General features: G+C 35.1%; 1 protein-coding gene across 3 annotated transcripts; it reads left to right on the forward strand.

Moving 5' to 3' along the window:
- The first annotated feature begins 6711 nt into the window (after positions 1-6711).
- Positions 6712-26468, forward strand: LOC110111114 (serine/threonine-protein kinase PCRK1). 3 transcript variants are annotated; one of them, XM_020842845.2, is made up of 6 exons: positions 6712-6971; positions 7180-7251; positions 7864-8275; positions 15941-16201; positions 24673-24795; positions 25756-26468. In XM_020842845.2, the coding sequence occupies exons 3-6, from the start codon at positions 7895-7897 to the stop codon at positions 26281-26283; spliced, it is 1293 nt and encodes a 430-aa protein (XP_020698504.1). In that variant the 5' UTR covers positions 6712-6971; positions 7180-7251; positions 7864-7894; the 3' UTR covers positions 26284-26468. The 3 variants fall into 3 exon arrangements, with proteins under 3 accessions (XP_020698504.1, XP_020698503.1, XP_020698502.1); XM_020842844.2 differs by having other exon boundaries at positions 7180-7240; XM_020842843.2 differs by lacking the exon at positions 7180-7251.
- The last annotated feature ends 758 nt before the right edge of the window (positions 26469-27226 follow it).

Below are 27226 nucleotides of genomic sequence, written 5' to 3' on the forward strand. Positions count from 1 at the left end.
CAAACTCAATGTCCAAATCCTTCCCAACTCCTCTTATGATATTGGATTCTTATAGACCAAAATCTCATTGTTGCCCTTTACTATAACATAACATCCCATTCTCGCCTCTATCTCGAATCTTACCACTTGCATGGAAATTTGGAACACCATCCAAAAACTTCACCAGTCTTTCAATTGGAAATTATTATGTGCAGAGTCTAGACGGAAAGAACCGTTTGGATTGTTGCGTATTTTGTGAGTATTTACTGTCTATTTTTAAATATGCAATAAATACTCACAAAATACGTAGCAAATCAGCAAATACTCACAAAATACTCAGCAAATGCTCACAATATACCCAATAATACTCACAACTGCGTATTTTGTGAGTATTTGTTGCGACGGTTCACCCGTTCGGACTCCGCACAGAATAATTTCCCCTTCCAACCATGCTAGGTTCATCCAACTGAAAAAATAATCTTTTTCTCCTTGAAGAAATAAACCATGAACAAATATCTCTATGAAGTTAAGGTTTTCATGGACAACATCACAATCATCATTGGCAACGAAGAAATCATCCTCTACATCATAAAATTGTCTACTATCCCTCCTATCAAGCTTTCAAAATGAACATTCACACTAAACTTAACCAAGTAAACCACGATGAATATGCTTTGTATCATGCATTAAGGAGTTTCACCTTTAAGACTGTTGGCACCAAACAAGAGAATTAAGATGACCCATCACTCTACATGAACTATATGCAAAGTAATGGCATTAGCTTTTAAGGGCATTAAGGTATCGTTTGGGACGACTTTCTTATGCTTCATAAAGCGGACTTTTAGTATAAAAATTGATATGAGCTATATATATATATATATATATATATATATTTGTGTTGTAAGGTGGCGGAACAGAACAAATCAAGATCTTTATTTAGAGAAATATCTGATTTATTTTCAGTTAACCAACATGAGAGCTTCCTAATTTTCTTCACTATAAATTACTTGACTCATACACAATTTATTTTTTTCTTTCTATTTATCCACAAAAGTATATAATATAGATTCTTCTATGATAGTCCCCTACAATAAACATTCACATGATGGAAATTTGAGAAATGTTAGGTCTGTACAAAAAATTAAAACAAAATTATAGAAAATGTAATAGCCCAAACTCTTAACTATTGAGGTCCGCTTTGGCTTAAGGGCCTCACGATTTTGTCATGTTGGTGTAACTTTCTAGGAGGTCACCCATCACAATATCTCTTTGAGATGATCACATGTAAATGTGAAGCTTCTTAATGAAATTCTGACCATTACACAAAAATGTGCCTCGATTTTTAAGAGTTTAACTTCATTTTACTTAAGGGATTTCTCAATCTCCTCCACTTAAGTAATTGACGTCCTCATCAATATATTTTTCACTGAATTATCCATCAGACAGATAGGGTTTTAGAGGTAGCCCCTATGTTTTAAAAGAAAAGAATAAGAAGAAAAAAAAGAAGAAGTAAATTTTGTAAACAATTATGGATGAAATTATCTTGATAAATAGAATTGTCACTCAGGGCCTATTTAGTTACAGGATTTAGGCTTGGTTTGAGATACCTTTTTCATTGCTCTGCTTTTCAGATCTCAATCATAATTTTTATTTGATAACTATTTTTTATTATATTGAAAAAAAGAAAATTAGAAAGTTGCTTTCTATTAGGGCTGCAAACGAACTGAGCTGAGCCGAGTATGTGATTGTTCATGTTTGAGTTTGTTTGTCATTAGCTTGTTCAAGTTCGGTTCGTGTTTGATTTGAGCTTTATTGTTTGTGTTCATGTTTGATTTGAGCTTTATTGTTTGTGTTCATGTTTGGTTCGTTTAATTCAAAGGTGTTAATGTTTGGTTCATATTCGATTCGTTTAATGCTTATCGAGTTTTAAAAAACAAGCCTTAACGAGCTATGTTCATAAACATATTTAACAAACAAACATTAAATTTGTTCATGAACATCTTAAACAAACAATCTAACAAATATGAACAAATGTGAAATATCTTTTGTTCAGAAAATTAAATTTATAATAAAAGTAGTTATCTATTTAAAATGAAAATATGATTAATCCATATAAATATATTCTTAAATGAAGTTTACCTATTGCATTTCTCTCCATTCGAGCTTTTTATTGAGCTTAATGTCGAGCTTGTTCACGAACTTCAAATGATGTTGTTCATGAACATAAATGAACCGAACACATTAGTGTTCAAGCTTGTTTATTTAATGATCGAGCATTTAAAATGTTGTTCAAGTTTGTTTGTTTAGTTAGTTAAACGATCACAAACGAGCTTTAATCGAACCGAGCATCGAGCAGCTCGCCGAACGCTCGGTTCGCTTGCAGCCCTACTTTCTATAAGAGTTTTAAAAAGTTATTTTATCTATAACAATTTTACAATATAGTAAAAAAGTTGTCCCAAACGAAACCTTAGGCTGGATATTTCAGAATTTGAGCTAAATCTAGTCAAATGCTTGAAATCTCACAGTAAGTCTAAGCGGTACTTCACAGTGTTTTCCCCATTTTCACGTAAATCCCGGATTTTATCAAATATGGCAATTTGGCAGATTTAATAAAACCAATAGGATTTAGGAGAAGAAGCACACCAAAAACTAATAGACCATTAGCTTCGCGGAGGCTCTTGTTGAGCTTCTGATCCGACGTCGTCGAAGGAGGCAAAAAAGCTTTGCGACTCTTTTAAAATGCTACTTCATGCAAAGCATGTAAAGCTGAAGTAGCAACGAAGAAATGGCGACAAGGAAAAGCAAACCAGCTAGACAATGATCAAATAGAAGAGAAATTATAGAACTAGATAGGCAATGGCAGAGAAGAACATCGTTCCTATCCAAACTTCATTTTTGCTCCAAATGCTTAATTTTTTATTTTGAATGTTAAATGGATTCATATGTTTATTAATTTAATATTTATTAATTACTAGTTAATTATGATGTTTAATATAGAATAAGTATGATTTTATTAATCTTTTTAAAACTTGTAAAATTTTTAAAATTAGAAATTTAATATTCACTCATGTAAATTAGATGCAAATAAATTAATCTAACAGTTTTTGTTTCTTTTTTAAATCTTTAATTAATCTACTTGTTGCGTCCAGGGTTCGTGTTTCCGAGACGCTTAGTTTGACTGTAAGCTTGCTGAAATCGGAGTTCATATGCTCTTGAAATTAATTTTTGAAGCTTCCAACTAGTTTTTGCCTCGAGATTCGTGCCCGATCAAGATGATTTTGCGATGCCGTATCACTACTTATGATTAATAAAAAAAATTTTGAATTAACATTTGTATTTTATTAGTTTAATATTTTACTAATCAATAATTATTTAGGATATTAACATATGCTAATTATAATTTAGAATGATTTGCTTCATTTCATTATAATTATATAAAATGTATTAATGTCACTATTAATAATTATTTTTAAAATCTTATTTTAGCTAACATATTTTAATTTTTGAAAGAAGTATTCGAATAGTACATCAATATTTAATTAGACTTATGCTTCATTTGGGACAACTTATTTACTGCTTATTGAAATAACTTTCTTGTATAAAAAATAATTTTTTTTTATTAGAAAGATGTTTTAAGAAGCACTAAGAAAATAGTTCAAACGTTTGTGAAGCTTTCTTATTGATTGTTAAAATAGTTTTCTAGTACAAAAATTAAAATTTTGTATTAAAAAGCTGTTTTAAGAAGTAATAAGAAAACAGTCACAAAAGAAACCTTAGCCTCTACAATGACAAACAATTTTCAGAATTTAACATCCCCAGGATTTAGTAAATCCATATTTACAGGATTTGCTAAATCCTGCTTGAGTTAAATCTTATATGTATCCAAATAGGCCCTTAAGATGAAGACTGAGGACGTAGCTTGAATTTGACGCATTTAACTACCCTCACGCTCAACATATAAATCACAAACAAAAGTGAATCATCCAAAAACCATTCATTTTTAGGGCACATTATTAGGTCCGGTCACCGGACGTAGAGATACGGACAATAATAAAATATTGACATGTGGAATGTACACGTGTCCGCGGAATTTTAAGTCAAATGCGTCAAAAGCGCAGTCAAAGAGCATGTAAAGTGCAGTCAAAGCGTAATACACGTGACAAGTTTTAATTGGATGTCTAGACCTAATAATTTGCCCATTTCTAGAGAGTGAATTCTAGTTATTTATATGTCAAAGAACCAATTCATAAAATCCATTAATATAAACTTATATCACTTTTGACATAAAAAAATATAAAAAAATAAAATAATGTAATAAATCATATAACATAATATAAAAATATTGTATGAGAATTGAGATAAGCTTTATATTAAGCCATACAAACATAATTTATTAATGTTGGTTAATTAGTTGGTAAAGGCTAGCCCTCGACAAGACTACTCAAGAACTTGGTTAGTCTTTGAGAAGTCTAATCATCTAGAGTTTGTTGTGGCCAAGTCAAGCATATTAAGGGTTAACACCAATTTACACGGGCCAACACTTAAGACTTGCACGAAGCCCCGAGGGGATTCGAACTCGGTACCTGATCTATGGCCAGCCAGTTCTCCACCATCAGGCCACCCCGCGGTGGGTTGACAAACTCTTTCATTGAAGCCTCTATATGTTCCTTGGACTGATTCGACATGTTAGACATCTAGAAAAAAGAACCAACCCTTTTATGTCAATAAGTCATCATGCATGTATCTGCTATTTAAAAAAACAAACATATTGTCCACTTGTCCGACAAAAAAATAATGTTAATAAAGATGACAAACATTTTAATAAAAATTAACATTCTATTAATAATTTATATGTCGGCAAAAATTATTTTGATCGAGCACAAATTTTGAGGTATATTTTAGTTGGTAACTTTCAAAATTAAATGCGTGAATATTCAAACTCCAATTTCAGCAAATTTATAGTCAAATTGAACGTAACGATGAGATGAACCCAACAATGTCAAAATCGGTCTAATTCAAACCCATATGAATTCAAATCATGGGGGCCAAAGCATATTTTGGAAGCTTTAATGTATCAAATCTACTGCCGCCTGTCAACTATGATCCCTCTGACCTCAGCCGCTCGTTGAATATAATCCCTCCGGCCATCGTCGCTCGTCAACTACAATCCCTTCGACTATCGTCACCCGTTGATCACTACAGTCCCTCCCACCTTTATCGTCGGAAAATGGTACCCTCTATCTCAGTCAACCAACTATGGCCCCTCCAACCTCCGTCGTTCGACTATGACCCCTCCAGCCTCCATCGTCGGACTACGGTCACAACTCTCATGTCGTTGGATTCTTCACTCCCATCATGTAATGTACTCTATATGATGTATATTTGCTATGTTGAGCTAATGACTTCCCTTGAGGAAATGCATCATTTGTAATCCACTAAAAACACTAGTATAATCATTTTAACTCGGCGAAACCCCTTGGTTTTTCCCCTTTTCAGGATTTATTACATAAAAATTTTGGTATCGCTTATAACTCTTGAACAAATTTCTCTTATATGTCTATGTATTAGATCTTCATACAAAGATATGATGTTAAATCATATATTTCTGTGCCGCCGTGAATGTTTTGACACACAAAAATAAATTATAAGAAAAGTACCCTCAAAACATAAGGGAAAATTCTAGTATTAGCCGTTAAAACTGAACATAAAGTTAAGTGTTGTGAAAATAAGGATGCTCAGGTAGGGGTGGAGTCAAAATTTTTTTAGTATGGGGGCACAGATTAATATTAATTATTAAATTATTCTCAAATATATAAAATTTACTTAGTGTAAGAGACATATTTTTAATGAAAAATTATAAAAGTATAATCATATACATTTCCATTAAAAAAGAATATAAATATCACTCTATATCTTATTATTTATTAAAAAATTAATATTATTTTTATTATTTAATTGAGTTCAAATATATATTTTTTATACTTAAAGGTTATTTTATTTGAAATAATTAAATTAGTTCTTAATTTTGAATTATATTTAGATTAAATAAATTAGTAAAAGATCATAATCTACCAAATTTTAAATTGCAAACTCCTTAAGAGTATTAGCAAGAATGGTACAGTTATCCACAGTTGCCTCACCAAAATTGAGCACATCATCAGCATAGAGAAGGTGAGAAAGTTGAAAGTTATCAACATTAAAGCCTTTAAAACCACTAGCATCAAGTATATTAGAAAAAGCATCCATCACAATACAGAACAAGTAAGGACTTAGGGGGCAACCTTGCCTCAAGCCAGAAGAAGAAGGGAAAAACCCCTCCAAAGCCCCGTCAATGATAACAGAAAAATTCACATTTGAAATACAAGCTTTAACCCATCTAATAAAAGACTTAGGGAAACCTTTTTGGATCAAACGGGCTAGAAGAAATTCCCTGGACGAAATTTGAGAACAATTAACAGAGTAGATGTATTAAATTTGTTATATATATATATATATATATATATATATAATAAATAGATCTTAAACGGATTGCTTATAAAGTATTATAAATAAATTTTTTATTAAATTTAAAAAAAATGACTCTTAAAAGACATTGAAGAAAAAGATTCATGTAGCACATAAAGATTTGATATTATTGTTGTATTAATAATTATTAAGATTTTTTTAATTAAGATGGTATATTAATTCTCATATATAAAATAAAAGTGGTCTCCTACTCGCCTTGCCCATCAATAGGTGTCAGCGGTCGCCGGTCCTTACTAGTTACTCCTTAGTCCTTACGCTCCATTTCGTGGAAAGCCCGTGTGAAGACAAACGTAGCGCTTCGTTATCAGATCGCCAACACGACCCTCTTGCTCATTCCACTCGAGAAGGATTTGTACTATTTTAGGTGAACGGAAATCTATCTGCCGAGCATGAATTCTCTCTGGTTACACAATAATTTCTCCTGGTTTTGAGGCTCACTAGGCGGAGGAATATTCCGCAGTTCGCAGGTAATATATTTGAAAAAAAGCAAAACAGTTTTTTTTTTTCACTCGATTTTATTAAATCCAACAAGCGTGGGCGTTGGATTTGTTCTTATGACTGTATATTTTAAGAAGAAGATATCGTGTACAAATTCTGCAATAAAAAATTGTTTTTGGGAGGTTTTCAGGCGGGGTTGTGAAAACGAAGTTTATTTTAGTTTGCATTATGTGTTAGGGTTATCCAAACTTGGGACGACGGTCTTTCTTCAATGCCTGGGGTTGGGGTCGATCGAGAGGTGAGTTCTCAGTAAGTTGTTTTCATTTTTTAAGAGTTTCAGATTTACCTCTTTCATGGAAGGAATCAAGTAGATAGCTCTGAAAACCCTGAAATAGAATTGAATTGTTGTGTAGTCCTATATGTCAGAAGTATTAATTATTCCGAAACCCCTCAGCAACAGTCGAATTGTGGCTTTTAATTGGATTTTCTTATAGTAATTTTGTGGCAAAGTAACATGTGTGTAAACTGATGCTTTTTGAGTAATTTTTTATGATCTTCTGTGAATTAGCTGTGCAAAATTGAGATTTGTAGATTTCATTAAGCTTGCTCTTGAACTGAATTCGAAATATGACTTTCCTTGAAGTTTCAATAGGTTTGTCTTTAGGTCGTTCTTTTTCTTGTAATTTCGAACCTGAATGAACTATTGTTCATCTTTCTCTAGATATACTACGAAACCCTAGTTCCATTTGAATAGTCATTTCATGACCTTTGTTATTTCATTACTGTATGAGTTAACTTTTCGGGTGTTCCCTCAACACTTTATTTTAGCTTTCTTCTCAGTCATAAAATTTGGACTTATTCACTCTCTCCTCTTTTTGCAAAAGATATTTTTTAAGATTTTCTTCATATTTTCATGTGCAGAATAAAGAGCTGATCGTTTTTGGGTGAAGCTATGAAGTGCTTCAATATAACTATTGCAAAAAAGAAAGAAGACATTCATTGCACAATATCTTCATCAATTAGATCTTTTAGCACAAACTCGACTGATCGTGATGTCAAGAGATCAGGGTCTGAGATCAACTCATTAGCCACTTCTGACACGAGTGCTGATTCTGTAAGGAGGTCTCGGTTGCAGAGTTTCTCTCAGAGAGCAAGCAATCTGCGAGTATTTTCTGTTACTGAATTGAAGATTGCTACAAAAAGTTTTAGTCGTTCAGTAATGATTGGAGAAGGTGGATTTGGATGTGTTTATAGGGGAACAATTAGGAGCTCTGATGACCCAAATTCTAAGATTGAAATTGCAGTAAAACAACTAGGCCGTAGAGGGTTACAGGTGAGTTTATTTAAGCATGAAGTTTTGTAAATATTTATTTTCAACCTTATTTTTTATGAAATATAAAAATATATATGACGGTAGGGTATTAGAGTTTTCTCTAGATTAGCGATAATATAGATTTTATTTTTTAGTGAACCCGCACCTACATTTACTTGCAAAACAAGAACAATATTCTTTTCGTTTTATTAGCCAAATGGATGGGTCTCCTATTTTATAATATTTTGGCTTAAATGTTTGATTAGGCTTTATTTAGAGTAAAATTGGAAAAATATATTTGCAATTCCCCTTCTTTTCTCTATCCCTTTTCTCTCACTTCATTATGAAATTGTTTTAATCATTAGGGATGTTGAAACTTGTTTCTAATGCACTACTTACAAGAGGAGTAACCTTTTTAGCATGTGAAGTGCTTCTGCTTGGTGCTATGAAAAATATTTTATGATTCATATTGTATCGTAGGATTCAATTTGTGTAATGCATGTTAGAATTTTCATTTCCTTGTCATTACTTCCATTATCCAGTTGCCCATCTTTAATTATTTCTATGTTAAAGGACATGATACGGGCCCAGATTTTTAGTAAATCTTAAATGGTAGTTATCTATAAGGCAAGCAATTGGGAGAGTTAAAATTTGCAAAAGGACTATCATCCAAGAGATGGATGGGGAATATGAGGAAGAAAAGTGGATGATATTAAGGATTGTAAGTTGTTGAAGGCTTTCCTTTGGTGTCATATCTTCTCTATCCTTGTTGGGTTGTTGATATATGAATTAAAAATAAGGATTTTTCCTATTTTCTGATTGTTCATATATAGGTAACTTTGCTTGAAAATAATATCACATAGTGCATAGTAGGCACTTATTATGTACTTCAAATTAATTCATGATGCAAGTGAGATGCCTATTCTAAGCTTTAGCATGAACCTTAGACTACTCATTTCTCTTTTATGCTCTTGCATCTTATTCCTTATTCTATTATACATTATTATAGCTACTTTAAGCAGAGAATACATGAGGTTTTGCTTCGCAAAAGCTTCTATATTGAATTTTAAGTACTTTCCATATAATATTTTTTTTAAGAGGATTTAGATATATACCACATAATTCTTATTTATTTGGTTATCTAACATTTAAATTTTTATATTTAACTATATATCATTCTAAACTCTAAATCACATCTAATATACCACCAAAGTGAAATACACATTTTCATGCATATGTTTTGATATGATTTAAACACTAGGGTATAATTTAAAATAAATGTAATGATTTAAATGTTAGATATGCAAATATATTATAATTTTGTGGTAAGTATGTAAATCCCCATTTTTATATTGTGTGGTAAACACAAAATGGAAATCCCTACCACCTTGCACACCCAATATAGATTTCATGCCTATGGAGAATGCATTGGTGGAGTTGTTATCCCACATCCTTGATTGTAAGTTTGATTTATTCCGTATAATATGCAAAAAAAATTATAATAGAGCCTAAGAAGGAAGTTTAAGGATGGCTTTAGAAGTCCAGTTTAAACCTTAAACAATAGATTTTTTAATATCCAACTTACTTATCAAATAAAGATCTCGACTCTATTGGAAGAGTGATTCAAATGTCTAGTTGTTAAGGGTCCTTTTTATTTCTAATTTTCTTGTTTCTAAACATAGTAACCTGTTGATGGATGGGACTTAGACATTGACTCAAACCTACATAATAAGAAAGGGGGAGGAAAACCTACTAGTTTCTTGATCACTAAGGCTTAGTGGGACATAGTATCACAACCCAACCTGATAAGACCCTCAGATAGAATAGGTTTTTTCATGTTAACTTGGAACAAGCGAACTCCAAGATATAGTTTTAAAAATATTCAGAATTTTCTTCCAAATATAAATTTTAAAATAAATAATAAACCACAAAACTACTAATAGCATTCAATATACTGAACATAAACTCATCCATAAAATCTCTTTTCTTCTTATCATCAAAATGTATATATAGTGATTACACTACAGTGCATGGCTATAAATCAGAATACAGAGCAAAACATAAAATGACTAGCCATGTCTGCACACAATCAAAAGGGAAAATACCTACATGGACTCATATTATATCCTAAAACTACTACTCAAGGGAAACTCATAAGTGAAATATCTGTGAGCTAACACAGCTCAGTAGGCCACATTTATATGGATTTGAATTTCCAAATAATCTATATATTAAAATATGCAACTAAAATTTTTAAGTTATTTCATAATAATCAATGCACTATACAAAATCTTACTTATAGTTATAAAAAAACTTAATATATTGCAGATAAATAAATAAACAAGCACTTCTTATCTCATAATATTTCTCAGAACAACAAGTCATAGAATTTGTCCTTATAACTCCTCATGCCCATCACCAAAATAAAATATGTTTATAGAACATGCCCGCAGACACCAGAACATGCCCGCAGACACCAGAACATGCCCACAAGCACCATAATATGTCCGCAGACATCAGAACATGCCCATAGACACCATAACATCATATTTTTCCACCAAAATATAATTGGCTCCTCCCATACCAAACCTCCTAAGAACTTCTCATTTCAAATAATAAAGTACATAAATTATTACATTATAGTAACTAAACAATAAATAATTTATTCCAGAATTTCACAAAATGCTATATAACAATAGACAACGAAAATCATACTAAGCATAAATGCTTTATTTTAGAATTTAACCACATTACCAGGGATTATACATAACATTGTTTGAAAACTTTCATTATACTACAACCATATTTTTTGAGTTCAGAATTATTTTTCTCGGCACTTAAAGTAGTACACTTTTTAAAATATATGGTGTAAAATTTTAAAAAAAATCACTAATTGTTCAGAATTATGTCTCTACAACATACAAAAAGTTACATGGTGAAAGTTTTGTTGGTGTAAAGTTATCCTCATTTTTCGATCACGGAAATATAAATTTAATTAAAAAAATAGAAATTGTCATATTTTTGACAATTAAGATAGGTTAAATATCACCTACCTCGAATCAGATAACTTTTAAAACTAGGTCATTAATTAAAAATGACCAAAATCAACTCAAAATAAACTTTCTCTCACTAGAATCCCTCTCTATATCTCTCTAAGCCGGCTTCCCAAAGAAATAAATCAAATGAAATGGTGGATGTGGATATTTTATTAAAAAAAATTGCATCGGCGCCACGGTGATACACGATGTTGGCCATGACCCTCCCTTCAGGAACCTGCAGTGTCGTTGTGCCCGCCTTGGTCAGAGTGCATAATTGATTGTCAGAAATCTGAGAGCACTTCCGCTGGGGTGCTTTCAACTCCAACGCTACAGTGCCCCAAAGGGTAAATTTTAGATTGCACAAACATGTAATTGGATCCCTGTAACCCGCTCTAGAACACATGCGGACTTTCATATGCGGACAGAACATTTCCAAACACATGTACAAGCTTTCAAAATGCATAAATTTAACTAATTACCTTGGATCTGACCAGGTCAGAATGGGTTGAACTTTACACTTAATCTAGAGGTGTTACATATAGGTGGTGGACTCTCCACTCAGACAACCACTAGGGAGTGAGGCTCAGTGTTAACATAGTTAATAAGCCCTAGGAATCAAGTCAACTTTTGAATGGAAGAGACTTGAAGTAAATATTGCAATATAAAAGGAACAAAACGACTCCTAATTTTGTTCCTTTCTTGTCTTCATACATAGTATTGAATTTTTTTTTTAATTTTTATTTTTATTTTATTTTTTTATTTTTTTATAATGGTTGTATAGGTTATTATAGAGGAATGAAGTTAATGTGTCATACATTAAAATTATGGGAGAGAATGATTGAGCATAGGTTATGATGTGATACTAATATTTCTCAAAATCAATTTGGATTCATGTCAGGTAGGTCTATTATGGAAGCTATACATTTATTAAGAGGGTTGATGGAGAAGTATAGATAGAATAATAAAGATCTACATATGATATTTATTGATTTAGAGAAAGCATATGATAATAAGGATATATATGTAGGAGCTATTATTTGTGTTCAAACACAAGGTAGTTTGACCAAGTATTTTTCTATTTTAGCTGAATTATATCAAGGATTTGTTTTAAGCCCATATCTTTTTGCTTTAGTCGTAGATGTTCTTATTAGAAATTTGCAAGAGGATGTACCCTAGTGTATGCTTTTTGCTTATGATATTCTTCTTGTGATAAGACTAGAGAGGGAGTTGAAGGAATACTTGAATTATGGAGTCAACCTTAGAGTCTAAAGGTTTTCGTTTTGAGTAGATCTAAAACGAAATATATAGAGTGTAATTTTAATAGTAATAAATCTAGTGGGGGGATTGTGGCTTTGAATGATTAAATCATTAAAAAGAGTATATATTTTAGATATATTGAGTCTATTATTCAAAATGATAGTGAAATATATGGAGATATTATTAGTAGAATTCAAGTTGGATGGTTGAAGTGGAGGAATGCATCGGGTCTATTGTGTAATAAAAGTACCTCTCAAACATAAGAGAAAATTTTAGAAGATGGTAGTGATGCTTGCAATGCTTTATGGTGCAAAATGTTGGCCATTAAAAGATAAGTATAAAATTAAGTTAAGTGTTGCAAAGATGAGGATGCTCAGGTGGATGAGTGGCTTTACTCTTAGAGATAGAATGCGAAATGAGTATATACATGAAAAGGTTGGAGTAAGTCCAGTGGCAGATAAGATTAGAAATAGTCGTCATAGATGGCTCTATCATATTTTAAGAAAGGTAGAGGTAGAGACCTAAAAAGATATGTTTAGAAAGTATTAGACATGACCTTTCTTTGTTAGATTGATATGAGAATTTGACTCTTAATAGGACAACACAATGTAGAAAAAAATGATTCATGTAGCCAACCCTACATAGTGGGAGATAAATGTTTGATATTGTTGTTGTGTAATGATTAAAGATTGTAGCGTGTAGGTACTTAGAGAGTGGTCAGCACTGATTTGAAGATTTCTGAGCTGGCTATAGTTTCTTCAAAGCTGAAGGTTGTTTAAGCTGGTCAATTAAATGATGACTAAGTGCTGGTAAGTGGATAAAAATTTGAATTATTTGTTGCGAGACAATTTCACTCACCAGTTTAGAATGTTAGACAAGAACGACAATTGTATAAGAAGCCCATCAAAATGTTATATTTTTGAACAAAATTAGTTATAATTGTATAACCTAATGGTTACATCATTCCAAGGGTAGCAGTAGTTATAATTGTATAGCCTAAGGGTTACTATACCAATGGTATACTTCTAGCAGCCCTTCTCTCTTTAATGCATGTTTATACAACACATAAATGAGCTAAAATATATATATATATCTTTTCTTATGTTTTTCCAGACCAGATGATGTCTGAGTTATTCGTTACGAGACTTTTTCACTCACGAGCTTGGGATGTTAAGCAGTAATGATACATATAAGAAGCCCATAAAAAAGTTATAATTTTGAATATCATTTAGTTATAATTGTATAGCCTAAGGCTTACAAAATTCCAAACGTATAATTCTGACAGCTCAATAATACATGTTCATGCATCATAAATGATCTAAAAAAATATTTTTCTATTTTATTTTTTCACTCTATGTTGGTGGACACGCTATTGTGCTCATTATCAAATATGTTGTTTTTTTTTTGTTCTAGAGATGGCATTTGTAATGTTGGGATCCTCCTACAAACTTTCTCTGGCTTTTATGACCCGACCTCTACATTTCTAACGTCTTAGTCCTGTATGACTATCTCCTCTTGTAATTCTCTACAATTTCTTGAAGAGCACCTATTGTGATTCTTTGTATGGTCATGTTGATGATTTTTGTGACTCTTTGTGGTGATATATTAGGTGGAGTTTTGTCTTTTATCAGATTTTTTTTTCACCTGCAATTGCTATTATACTCTGCATCTCTAGTTTTAATATCTATGACTTGCAATTTTTTTCAATGGGATTTGGCGCTATACCTATGATATCTACAATCCTCATTTGATGCCAGGATTTCCTTATTTTTTAGTAAGACTTGCAGATGATTCTTTTGGGCTATTTTGATTGATTCATAGGAAACTCTATTGAGATTTCTTGTTATAAATAGAGGTCTCAGGCTTGCACAAAGTTTTGTTAATTTTTCTCTTAAAAGTTTTAGTTTATTATGTTATTCTTTATTTTTGGCAATGAACTCCTTTATCAAATGAGAGATTTTGAGATTTTTGATAGTTCTTATCTCCTTATACAAGAATGAGACCTGTTCTTTTGCTTTTTGATGAATTATTTCATTAGACTTTTCTCTTATTTTAAATTATTTTATTGGATTGATCTTGTGATAATTTTTTATGAATTATTTTATTAGACTTTTCTCTTATTTTAAATTCGATACCATTCAATTTTAGACAAATACATGGATTTTGCTTGGTTGTTTTTCTTGATGCTTATTATCCATTGATTGTTTCTAGCATAAGGCAATTAAATCTCCATCTCTATTGATTTCATTTGTATTTTTTATTTTCATTTAAAGTAGCAAATCTATACTATTATTTAAATAGTGGTATTAGATTCTACCAATGAAAGATTATTTTAAAAATGATCATAAGTTTTTATATGTTGTTAAGAGCAATCCCAGATTTAAACATTAAATTCTCACATTTGATTCATTAAGCTTAAATTATATAGGTTGCGTAGAATTCTGAAAGTTATAATTCTATTACAAAGTTACTTTAATGAATGCATTATGAATAGATCATGTATGTATAAAATATACAAAAAGTCATGACAATATCAAGAGTTAATCACAATTTTGAATAATGATCCTTGAATAATTTTATCTTAACTCTTCATTTCAAGTTTTATTGTACCTAAAAATCCCTATGGAGCCTATACATATATATATTGGAATGTTAACCCAAGCTATTTGAGCATGAAAACCCTTCAACTTTATTTTTATTTATTTATTTATTTTTTCTGTTTATTTTTCAACCTTAACTACAAAATCTCTTATGCATTCCGATATGTTTAGACTTAATTCATTACTTTTCTATTACATTTGCAATTTTCTGAATATTTTTATTTGATTTTATTCAATAATAAAGTTTTAAAATTTAAATTTCAAAATAATGATTATTTTAGCTTTTGTAAACTAACATTTTAAATCCTATCAATGCACACTTGGTACATCTGCAAATTTCTTTTTTTATTTTTATTTTTTTTTTATTATAGTGAAAGTTTTAATTTAAGAGTTCGTGACCTCTGAGGTATGTGTGCTTATTGCATAAATTTTTGCATCTCATAATAGATCTAGATTAGAAGCCTTCAATCTTAAGACATCCTACAATAAATTTGATATCAGAGTTTAATGTTGTATGATAATATATCTTAGACATAGGACATAAAAATTGAGATAGCTGAAAAAATAGACAGCATGATGAAATTTAAATTAAATTAGTTTAACTATGATTCTTAATAATCTCAACATGACTAGTAAAAACTTAAAAAATAAATTATTATATTTAATTGGAGCCATCTTGAGATACTTTCAAATTGGCTAGACAACTTAGAGGAATTCTTTGAATGATGAATATGTTTAATTTAGTAAAAGCTTGAGAAAGTGACTATATTTAGTTTGATTATAACTTATAGGGGCACAAAGAATGGCTGACAGAAGTAACTTTTCTCGGTGTTGTTGATCATCCAAATCTTGTTAAGTTAATAGGCTATTGCGCTGAAGAAGATGAAAGGGGATCTCAGAGGCTTCTAATTTATGAGTACATGCCTAATGGAAGTGTTGGGGATCATCTGTTTGCTCGATCAACTGCACCTCTTTCCTGGCCTATGAGGTTAAGGATAGCTCTTGATGCTGCTCGTGGCCTGTCCTATCTTCACGAAGGAATGGACTTCCAGGTGCGTTTTTAAATCATGTAGTTTGGATGAGGAGTAGATGAAAAACAAGATTCATAAAGCAAACACCAAATAATTGGGATGAGCTTATAAAGATTTTTTTTCTTGGAACTTTTCCATTTTTTCCGCTCAAACTTGATTTATGAGGTATATCCTCGTTTATATTCCCAATCTTCTTTGTATATATCCAAGATGCTTAAACCTATCAAACTCACATATCATGTATTGATATTTAAACAATATTGGCAATATTTATCAATAACTCCCACTAAAATCACATTCATGTACTCTATTTCTTCTTATCCCAAGCTACTTATATTTTGAAAAAAAACTTTCCATTATTTTAAGAAAATTTCACTTTTTTTTTCTTTCCAACTAAGATCTCATCTATGATGGTTATGTTATCATGGATAGTATAGCAATGTGTCTAAATTTGAATGTGTTATGTTGGCTCACCCTTACCTAATATTAAAAATATTTAAAAACGTCTGACCACTTGATATATTAATGCTGTGATTGAAAATTTATTGATTTTTCCACAGCCATTTCAAATGCTAGTAATTAGTCAATGCTCTGACATTTATATATTTAATAACATCAATATATATTTGATATACTTATTTTTTCTTGATGCATATTAAAAGAATAATCATTATATTCAATCACATACCTTCTCAAGATTAATAAAGGAGACGTGATATTTTATAATTTGCATTGGCAGAAAAATATTTTCATAGTGGGTCTTCTTGGCATAAAATCAAATTAACTTTTTGATAACTATGTGATTTTTCTGACCTTTTGTTTCAAAACTCTCTCTATATCTTCATTATATAAATTTGATTTATATAATTAGTTAATAACAACTACGGATTGAGTCTTTTGGTTTATTAATGAAAATAGGTAATATTGATCTCTTATGCAAGGTGTAGAGCCCTCAAACCTCAAAAGATTCCAAGAGAAAATCAAATCTAAGCATACCCCTCCCTTTCCCCTACCTCTCCTATTTATAAGCTCTCCACCGCCCACCCATTTCCTAAAAAAACAATATTCAAATAAATTTAAATCTAAGCGGTCCCACATATAGGCGGCAAGCTCAAATAGGTAGGAGGGAGGCGATTTTGAATCGCCTCCTGTAGTAAATTGCCGGCCTAGGTGGGGCCGGCTGAGGCGGTTCTCTCTGAATCGCCTTAAGAGGCGGTTCCACAGGAACCGCCATATCAATACCGCCTTTCCAAATAATCACCTTGTTCTCAAGGTGAAAACTAGGAAACTGCTGTTTCACCCTCTCGTACGGCTCCCACGTGGCATCGTAGTCCGACAGATTCTTCCACTTGATTAGCACTTCTTTCACTCCCTCTTTTTTCTGATAAACCCCCAGCAACTCTAAGGGTTCCATAATCACCTCTAAATCCTCCGTAAGTGTGGCCGGTAACTTTGAGCTGGCTGTATAATCTCTAATAGCTCTTCTCAACTGTGACACATGAAAAATTGGATGAATAGTCGCCATGAGTGGTAGTCTCAGCCGATGTGCCACTGCTCTGACTTTTTTGTCAATATTTCATAAGGTCCAAAGTATCTTGGAGCGAGCTTTTCATTTCTCCTCTTGGCTACTGTCTTCTGCCGGTATGGTCGGAGCTTTAAGAACACTTTCTCTCATGCTTCGAACTGGATGTCATTCCTATGCCCATTAGCATGTTTCTTCATAATCTGTTGAGCTCTCAGTAGATGTTTCTTCAATTCCTCTAACACTCGATCCCTCTCCTCCAAGTACTCTTCAACTGAAGAAATTGGAGTACTGCTACTCCCAAAGTGCACCAAGTGAGGGAGGTCTCTTCCGTACAACACATTGAATGGAGTCATTTGTGAAGCTGAGTGAAAAGAGGTGTTGTACCAGTACTCTACCCACAACAACCACTTGGCCCAAAGTTTGGGTGTCTCCGACACAAAACATCTCAAATAAGTCTCCAAGCTCCTATGGACCACCTCCATTTGACCATCTGTCTGTGGGTGCTAAGTGGCGCTCCTCTTTAGAACTGTCCCCTATAACCTGAACAATTCCCTTCAAAAATGACTGAGGAACACCTTATCTCTGTCTAACACGATCGTCTCTGGTACGTCATGCAATCTGACCACCTTTTTAATGAATGTTGAAGCCACTGTCACCGCGGTGTAAGGATGTCGGAGGGGGATGAAATGAGCATACTTGCTCAATCTATCCACCACAAGAAAAAACAAGATCACTGTGAAGTCTTCTGAACGGGGTAGCCCATCTATGAAATCCATAGATATCTCCTCCCATACTCGTCCCGGTAACACCAATGGCTGTAGTAGTCCCCCTGGTGACATGGCCAAATACTTGTTCCTCTGACAGATCTCACAACTTACCACCATCTCCTCTACATCTCTATGCATTCCCTTCCAGTAAAGCTCGGTCGCTAGTCTCTTGTAGGTCTTCTGCACTCCTGAATGGCCCCCAACTGTGCTTCCATAAAATTCCTGGAGTAAATTTGGGATGTGGATTGAGGTACGGGGCATCGCAAATCTTCCCTGGTATAGCAGTCTGTCTCCCTCTAATGAGTACCATGGATGGCTACCCTTCTCTTTCAGCAAATATGACATGATCTTTCACAGCTCTTCATCTCTAGCACTTTCTTCCTTGATAGCCTCCTAGTCAAGCATCAAAGGAACAGATAATGCCACCGTCTGCAGTTCCCCCATACATCTGGACAAAGCGTCCGCCGCTTTGTTCTCCACCCCTGGTCTATACTGAATCTCAAAATCGTACCCTAGCAACTTGGACAATCAACTTTGATGCTCTTCCGTCACCATCCGTTGTTCCAGTAGATATTTCAGGTTTCGCTGATCTGTCCTGACAATGAAATGTCTCCCAAGCAGGTAGGTCTGCCACTTCTGGATGGCCAAGACGTTGGCCATTAATTCCCTCTCGTAAACTGGTTTCAGTCGGGCTCTAGCAGTCAATATCTGGCTGAAATAGGCAATGGGTCTGCGACTCTGCATCAGTACTGCACCCAGCCAGTTCCCTGAAGCATCTGTCTCCACAATAAAGGTTTGAGTGAAATCTGGCAAGGCTAGGACCGACATCGTAGTCATCGCCTTCTTCAAGCTCTCAAATGCTGATGTGGCCGCCTCCCCCCATAGGAACCTATCCTTCTTCAACTGTTCAGTGAGTGGCCATGCTATGGAGCTATACCCCTTCACGAACCTCCTGCAGTAACCCGTCAGTCCTAGGAATCATCTCAATTCCTTCAATTTTTTCGGCATTGGCCACCTTATCATCGCTTCAATTTTGGATTGATCTACTGTAACTCCCTCTTTTGACACCACATGGCCCAAGTACTCTACACTGGCTTGTGCAAAGCAGCATTTCTTCAACTTAGCCCTCAACTGGTGCTCCTGCAGTACCTCTAACACCCTCTTCAAATGCTCTCAATGCTCCACTTCTGTCTTGCTTTAGACCAGGATGTCATCAAAGAATATCAGTACAAATCATCTGAGATAAGGTTTGAAAACCTTATTCATGAGGGCCTGAAAAGTAGCTGAAGCATTGGTAAGGCCAAACGACATCACTAGGAACTCATAATGTCTTTCATGAGTTCTAAAGGCCGTTTTGGGTACAACCTCATTCATTCGGATCTGATGGTAACCCGATTTCAAGTCTATCTTGCTGAAGATCATGATCCCACTCAATTCATCTAGCAGCTCGTCAATGACTGGTATAGGAAACTTGTCATGTACAATTTCCTTGCTGAGTGCTCTGTAGTCCACACAAAAACTCCAGCTGCCATCATTCTTTTTCACCAACAGAACAGGGCTAGAAAAGGGGCGGATGCTGGGTCTGATGATCTCTGCATCCAGCATCTCTCTAATCAACATTTTTTATCTCATCCTTCTGGAACTGAGGGTAGCGATAAGGTCAGACACTGATGGGCGACACTCCCTCCTTCAACACGATGCATGCTCCTGCTCCCTCTATGGTGGCAATCGTTGAGGTGGCTGAAACACTTCTTGGAACTGCTGAATCAACTGCTGAATGGAGAGGGGTATCTCTCCTCCCTCTTCCAATCTTGCTCCCTCCAAACTGTGCAACTCCATTAAATACCCTCCGTCTGCCAACTGGATATCTCTCACCATTGTTTTAAGAGAAACTAGGGATTTGGAAAGCCCCGCGCCCCCCTTAATCACTACCTTCCTTCCGTCCACCATCAACTCCATCGTGAGTGCTCCCCAATTCACTTTGGTGTCACCCAAAGTTTGCAGGCATTTCATCTCCAGGATGACGTTCGTGCTCCCCAACTCTAGTGGAAGGAAGTCCTTCCTCACCTGTATCTCCTTGATCGTCAGTCGTACTTCTTTGCAAATCCCTTGACCTTTCTCTATCTTCCCCGTACCCATCATCACTCCGTAACAACATGTGTCCACCAATCTTATTCCCAGTTGGTCTATGACCTAGTTGGAAATAAAATTGTGGGTAGCCCCACTATCAATTAGCACCACAACCTTCATATCCTCTATCTCTCCCTTCACTTTCATGGTGTGATTCGTAGTGAACCCCACCACTGAGTTTAGGAAAATCTCAGTCAGATCCAAGTGTAGCTTTTCCTCTTCCTCTGTCTCCTCCTCACCTCCCTCCTCAGTTTCCTCGTCATCGTAGACGGTGAGAACCTGAAGAGTTCGGTCCTTGCACCGAAGTCTTGGTGTGTACTTTTCATCCCATCGGAAGCACAACCCCTTAGCCCTCTTCTCCTGCATTTCTTTCTCTGTCAGCCGCTTGAAATTCCCTCCCCCTATTTTTCCTTGGTGTCCTTTTTACTACCTCCTGTTCCGGACCTTTAGGTGCGAGATGAGTGGTCGTCATTCTGTATGTGCCTCCGGTGCTGCTACTCCTTGCTCCCTTCTCCAATTTTTTTTGATTTTTCACCAGTTGGGCTAACCTCATGGCCTCTGCCAAGTCCCGGGGCATCAAGACCTTCACTGCTGCTCGGATCTCCGCCTTCAGCCCTTTCATGAAATTTTCCTCCAACACTGTATCTGGGAGTCGCTCCACCCTGCTAGCTAGGTGCTCAAACTGCTCCTGGTAATCTGCTACCGATCCCTCCTGCGTTAGAGCAAAGAACTGCTCATAGAAGTCTCCTCTCCGATCGGTTTAGAAATACTCTATTATGCAGTCTTTAAATTCCCTCCAGTTCCTGATCGGCCTCCTCTGGTCTCTTCTCTGAAACCACGACAGGGCTTTCCCTTCCAAGCATAATCCGGCTGCAGTTAGCTTCTCCTCCTCCGTCAGTCTATTGACGGCGAAGTATTGCTCCACCTTGTAAATCCACCCATACGCATCTTCTCCTTCGAATATGGGCATCTTCAACTTCCTCACCTTTTGATCCCCCCAATTGCCCCGGATTCTTCCATAGTTTCCCCTCTCCCAAGTGCTAGGTGCACCCCAAGTTTCCCGGTCTTCTCTTGACCTGCCATAGCCCAAACCCCCTTCGAAATCCCCCATTCTTTCTTCAAAATCAGCGCCTTGGCGGTTAGTACCCCTCATGGTGTTCCCCATATCCGCCTCTTCTTTCTCCCCTCTGGACAGACACCAGATGGGGTCTTATTCCCTCTCCTTCCATGATTTCCACCTCATCTTCCTTCCTACGAATTTCGAAATTCGTACCTTTTCCCTCCTTCCCTTTTGTCACTGAAGCCGCCATTTGGTTTTGAATTTCCAGCATTTTTTTCATCATCTCTCGAAGATCAGCGACTTGACCTTCCATTAAAGAGATCCTTTCCTCTACTGTCATTTTGATTTGATTCATCTCCCCTTTGAGTCTTTCCTCCAAGGCATCCACTTTTTTGGCCGCCATCACAATCCGGAGATTGTAGATTTACCAAAAACAGGATTTGGAAAAGAAAAACAGCAACTTCTTCCGATTTGGAGCGAAAAAATGCTGCTGGAATCCGTTGAAATCAGCCCTCCACCGGTCCCGAGATTTGCTATGATACTAATTTGATAGGAAATACCTGAGTTCACAAGTAACCCTAAGGGAATACTTAAGTTCGCAAGCACACCTACCACTAATTGGAAGAAAACAGTGGGAATAAAGCAAAATCTGGGCAAAATCAGCCCCAAAACAATGGATTGCAACAAGAGAAATAAAACAAAACTAATACAAAGCAAGATACAAGTGATCCTCTATTCGAGAGGAGGATCGTTCTCTCCCAATCTCTAGACTTAAAGTCTAGAGCCCTCATACCTCAAAAGATTCCAAGAGAAACTCAAATCTAAGCATACCCCTCCCTTCCCCCTACCTCTCCTATTTATAAGCTCTCCACCGCCCACCCCTTTCCTAAAAAAATAATATTCAAATAAATTTAAATCCAAGGGGTCCCACATATAGGCGGCAAGCTCAAATAGGTAGGAGGGAGGCGGTTTTGAACCGCCTCCTATAGTAAATAGCCGGCCCAGGTGGGGCCGGCTGAGGCGGTTCTCTCTGAACTGCCTTAAGAGGCAGTTCCTGTGGAACCGCCATATCATATTTCTCCTCTAATATTTCTACCTTCTATTCTAAATTTGCTCCAACCGTCACAGATCTAGCTGCTATACTCCTTGAAGTCACTATATAGATTGTAGCAGTTCATTCATCTTTCTCAAACTGTCCTCTAATTCAACTTGAGGGACAAAAACATATTCATTTTCCAATTAGCAACAACAATGTCGTGTTTTCCTCATTCAAGCATTTCTGTTAGAACTTCTGCTTAATAACCATCGACGCATGTGTAGCTCCTTACTGAACTGTGCTGGTGTTTATATGACAAGGCATGTCACAACAAAACAAATGTTACATGTTTTTGGCTGCTTTTTACTTTTGTGCTCCTCTGAATCTGCACTGATATGGTACCTGCTGTGAGCAATGGATTGTACAAGCTGGAACTTGATTTTATCTTCCATGATATCATATGAGGAAAGAGATTTAATAGTATTCTAGTGTGTGACACTTGCATCATTGTGAAAGGGTTGATGTATAGTATTTTACTATTTTATTATGTGGTAGAGTGGCTGTTTCATGAATTGAGACTGTCCTTCAAAGTCGCAATTAGTTTTTTCCTTGAGATAAAAAGCCAAATTATCGGTGTTATATTTTAGGGAAGACAAATATGATGAACTACAAAGTTATCACAAGAGAGATCAAGCGTCATAAAGATGGACATTAAAATTTATATGATTTGGCTCAAAACAAAGTTTGCATCTACAAGAGAGGGCGTATGCTTAATCCACGAAACATAAGCTACAAATGGTGTACAAAATAAGAACACCCCTCACCCCTTTTTAAAACCAAAGTTCACCTAACTATTTTAAAGAAGAAACACAAAAAAAATAATCTAACATATAGTTTTTTCTTACATTGAAACTGGTCACCTCATTAAGAACCGCACTTGAACCCTCAAGAAGAACCACAAGCTTCTCTTATTACCCTAATATTCACAGCGAGGAAGAAATTGAGAGGTCCTTCCGCTCCTTTAGCTGCCAAAACTCCAAGTGGAAAGAAACTAGAGAACGACCTTTGATGACTCCCTCCTCTAGCTGCAAGTTGCACGCCTAGGTATAAAACTACAAAAAATAAATATAACAATTTCTGTAGATGGGGTAAACTTCGAAATAAGTCTATTCGCATATGTCCAATTTAGTCCCCCAGTATCACGTTCCTCCAATTTAATCCCTTAACTATACAAAATGGATCTGAATGATCCCTTTTGGATTATATTAGGATCAATTTTTAACACATTTACAACATGAAGGCTATTATGGACCAATTTTATATGGTCGAGTGACTAAATTTGAACAATGTAATACTTTGGGATTAAATTGGCTACACACGACTACTGGAGATTATTTTGAAATGTTTCTATATGTACACACATACATATATATAAAATGGAGATTATTTTGAAATGTTTATATATAAAATTGGCTTCAATACCTCACAAAACTCGAGGTTTTTCTTCCTTTGGAAAACCAAGAGGATTTTCTTTCATTTATCCCATGTGAATCATGAAATCAATACTTTGTACAAGCATCTAGTGCAAGCTTCTTGATAGTCACTCATGGAATATTCCTTGACATATTCATTTTTTCTATTCATGCAAACAAGGCCACGTGATAACCATGCTTGAAAATAGGAATATATCTCATGCAACTTCTTTCGGTCCGGTGCAACACAAGTTGTACCAATCAATAAAAATTTAAGATCAAAATTAACAATATACTGCTGTAAAAGTAACTTTTCTATTAGAATCATCGTTATGTTCACTAACACCATTGTCTTCGCAATTGCTTCGAGGTTATCCTTTTCTGTTCTGAAAAAAATTAACAAGATGTCATTTACTTATTTTTCTGCTGGTTCCTATAAAGAATTGCTTTGGTTGAAAGGCAGGCGTGAGTTGTGGAGGTTTATTTTTATTTATTTTACCAGATCATATTTCGGGATCTCAAGACTTCCAACATTCTCTTGGATGAACACTGGAACGCTAAGCTCTCAGACTTTGGCTTGGCTAGAGAAGGCCCGGAAGAAGGTTCAACTCATGTTACTACAGCTGTAAGTTCTTTAGCAAGGATTAATGGATATTGGTCAAACTGTTGCAATTTGCATGTTCTTCTCCTAACATATCAGTGGCATTTAATACTTGCTTTCTTTTTCTCCTTCGCTGCTTAGAAGCAACTAGAATCATAATTTGGACTTGATAGAACAACTACCACCATCTTGACATTTACCTTCAATTTGCTGTAGCAAATTTAATACCTCAACTTTCCTAACCGGGTCATCGGAAGGCCTCCGTTTAATGTGACCAAATCATCTAAGACGACTCTCTCTAATCTTATCTTCCACTGGAGCTACTCTAACCTTTTCACGTATATGCTCATTTCATATCGTATCTCTAAGGGTGAAACCACTCATCCACCTAAGCATCCTCATCTTTGCAACACTTCAGATATTTAAAATAGGAATATTTTTTTTCTTTCAGTATTTGGGTTTAAGTTTCTTTTTCTTTCGAGTCAATATAAGATAGATGAGATATCAGATATCAATTGCCTCTATTCATCAGGTAGCTAAGAACTCGGCCGTTGCCTCAATGCCTCCTTTTGAAGTTGTTGCCACTGTATCACTATAATCTATTTTTGCTTGTAACATTTGTTACTGGTCGTGCCTTGTCACATAAAGTTTGCAACAAAGCTCATGGCAACCTGCTGAGAGACAGCTATTCCGATCGCTAATAACTTCTGGCAACTGCAAAACTGCCAAATTGCAACCATTTTGCCTATCACCAAAGGACATTATTCCAGTAGTTCATTGAGAATAGATAAAATGAATGAACTTTAGCCATTTTGTCCCTGTTATAGTGATTCCATGAAATCCTTCCCTTCTCTAACACTTTTCTTTCTTCCCATTAGTGCCAGCAGAATCCGAGCATATACTATATCCATTCTTAAACTTCTTAACAGTTGCATAATTTACCAAAACTGCCGCATCTAAATCCATGGACAACTTTCTGAACAGGTTGTTGGAACTCTAGGCTATGCTGCTCCTGAATACATGCGAACCGGTCGACTTACCGCCAAGAGTGACATATGGAGTTTTGGGGTTTTCCTCTATGAACTCATCACCGGTCGTTGCCCAATCGACAAAAATCGACCGAAAAACGAACAAAGGCTTTTGGAGTGGGTTAAACCCTACATCTCTGACATTAAGAAATTTCGAATGATAATAGACCCGAGGCTCGATACACGCTCGTCCTTGAAATCTGCGATGCGGCTGTCGACCGTTGCGAACCGTTGCCTTGTGCAGCATGCAAAGTCAAGGCCTAGAATGAGTGAAGTAATGGAAATGTTGCAGAGAATTGTGGAGAATTCAGAGACTGGAGCTCCTCAGCCTCCACTGAGATCAGTTCCTCTTCAGGAAGAAGCAGCTCAAAAGAGTCAAAAGAATGGATTGGATCAGAAGAGAAGGTTAAGTGAATTGAAAAAGGGAGAGGGGAGACGATTGGTTTGGCGAGGTTGGACGCCAAAGCTTATAAAAACGCACTAGTTTTGGCTGGTGAAGATGATGGAAGAGGTTAACTAGTTTGTCAATATCTTTGTAATACTTTAGGGGTAATTTTTTTTGTGTGTGTATAATGGTGAGGGGTTTAATTTGGCTGTTCCAGAATTGAATTCAGCTATAGCTGTCTTGTCATGTTTTCATATAGTCATGTACAGTTCTTTTCTTTCTCACTTTTTCTATGGTGACTAAGGTTTTGTTTGGGGCGGCGTTCTTATTGCTTCTTAAAGCAGTTTTTTAGTACAAAAATTAATTTTTTTATACTAGAAATCTGCTTTAAGAAGCAGTAAGAAAGCCGTCCCAAACGAAGCCTAAAACTACTTGACCGAAAAATCTTGTTAGCATTTACTTTCTTAAGTGAACTTTGCATTTTCTCATACAAATTTCCAACTGAAGCCAGCGTTTTGTTTTCCGTTCTGGTTTATTGATAATTGATTAAAAAAACAGAAGAAAGAAAAAGAAGATTTTAAATTTTTTTTTTTTTTGAAACGATCCTTTTCGAGTTGATAATTTTCAAATGATGATAAAGATGGTTTGATAATTGCTCCAAATCTTCAGATTACTGACTGAGGTTTCTCTGTATCTTTTAAGGCAAAAAGGCTATGATATCGAATTCTGGAACTGTATTGGGCATTTAATTGTCACCCTCAGGATTCAGGAGAAATTATTATATGCGGAGTTTAGATGGGATAACCGTCCGATTTATTAAGTATACTCAGTAAATTTATTGAGTATAATCAATAAATCGGATGGTTGTTTTGATCCGGACCCTGCACAAAATAATTTCTCAGATTCAGAGAACACACTGTTACTATTAAGTTTAAATAAGCTAATTTAAATGTTGTTCATAAAAATATCAAAATTTTATTTCATATTTAATCAAACTAGGGAGAGAGAGAGAGAGAGAGATTTTAATTGAATTGAGTTTTTA

This window comes from Dendrobium catenatum, unplaced genomic scaffold (assembly GCF_001605985.2).
Source record: "Dendrobium catenatum unplaced genomic scaffold, ASM160598v2 fragScaff_scaffold_1427, whole genome shotgun sequence".
NCBI lineage: Eukaryota > Viridiplantae > Streptophyta > Magnoliopsida > Asparagales > Orchidaceae > Dendrobium > Dendrobium catenatum.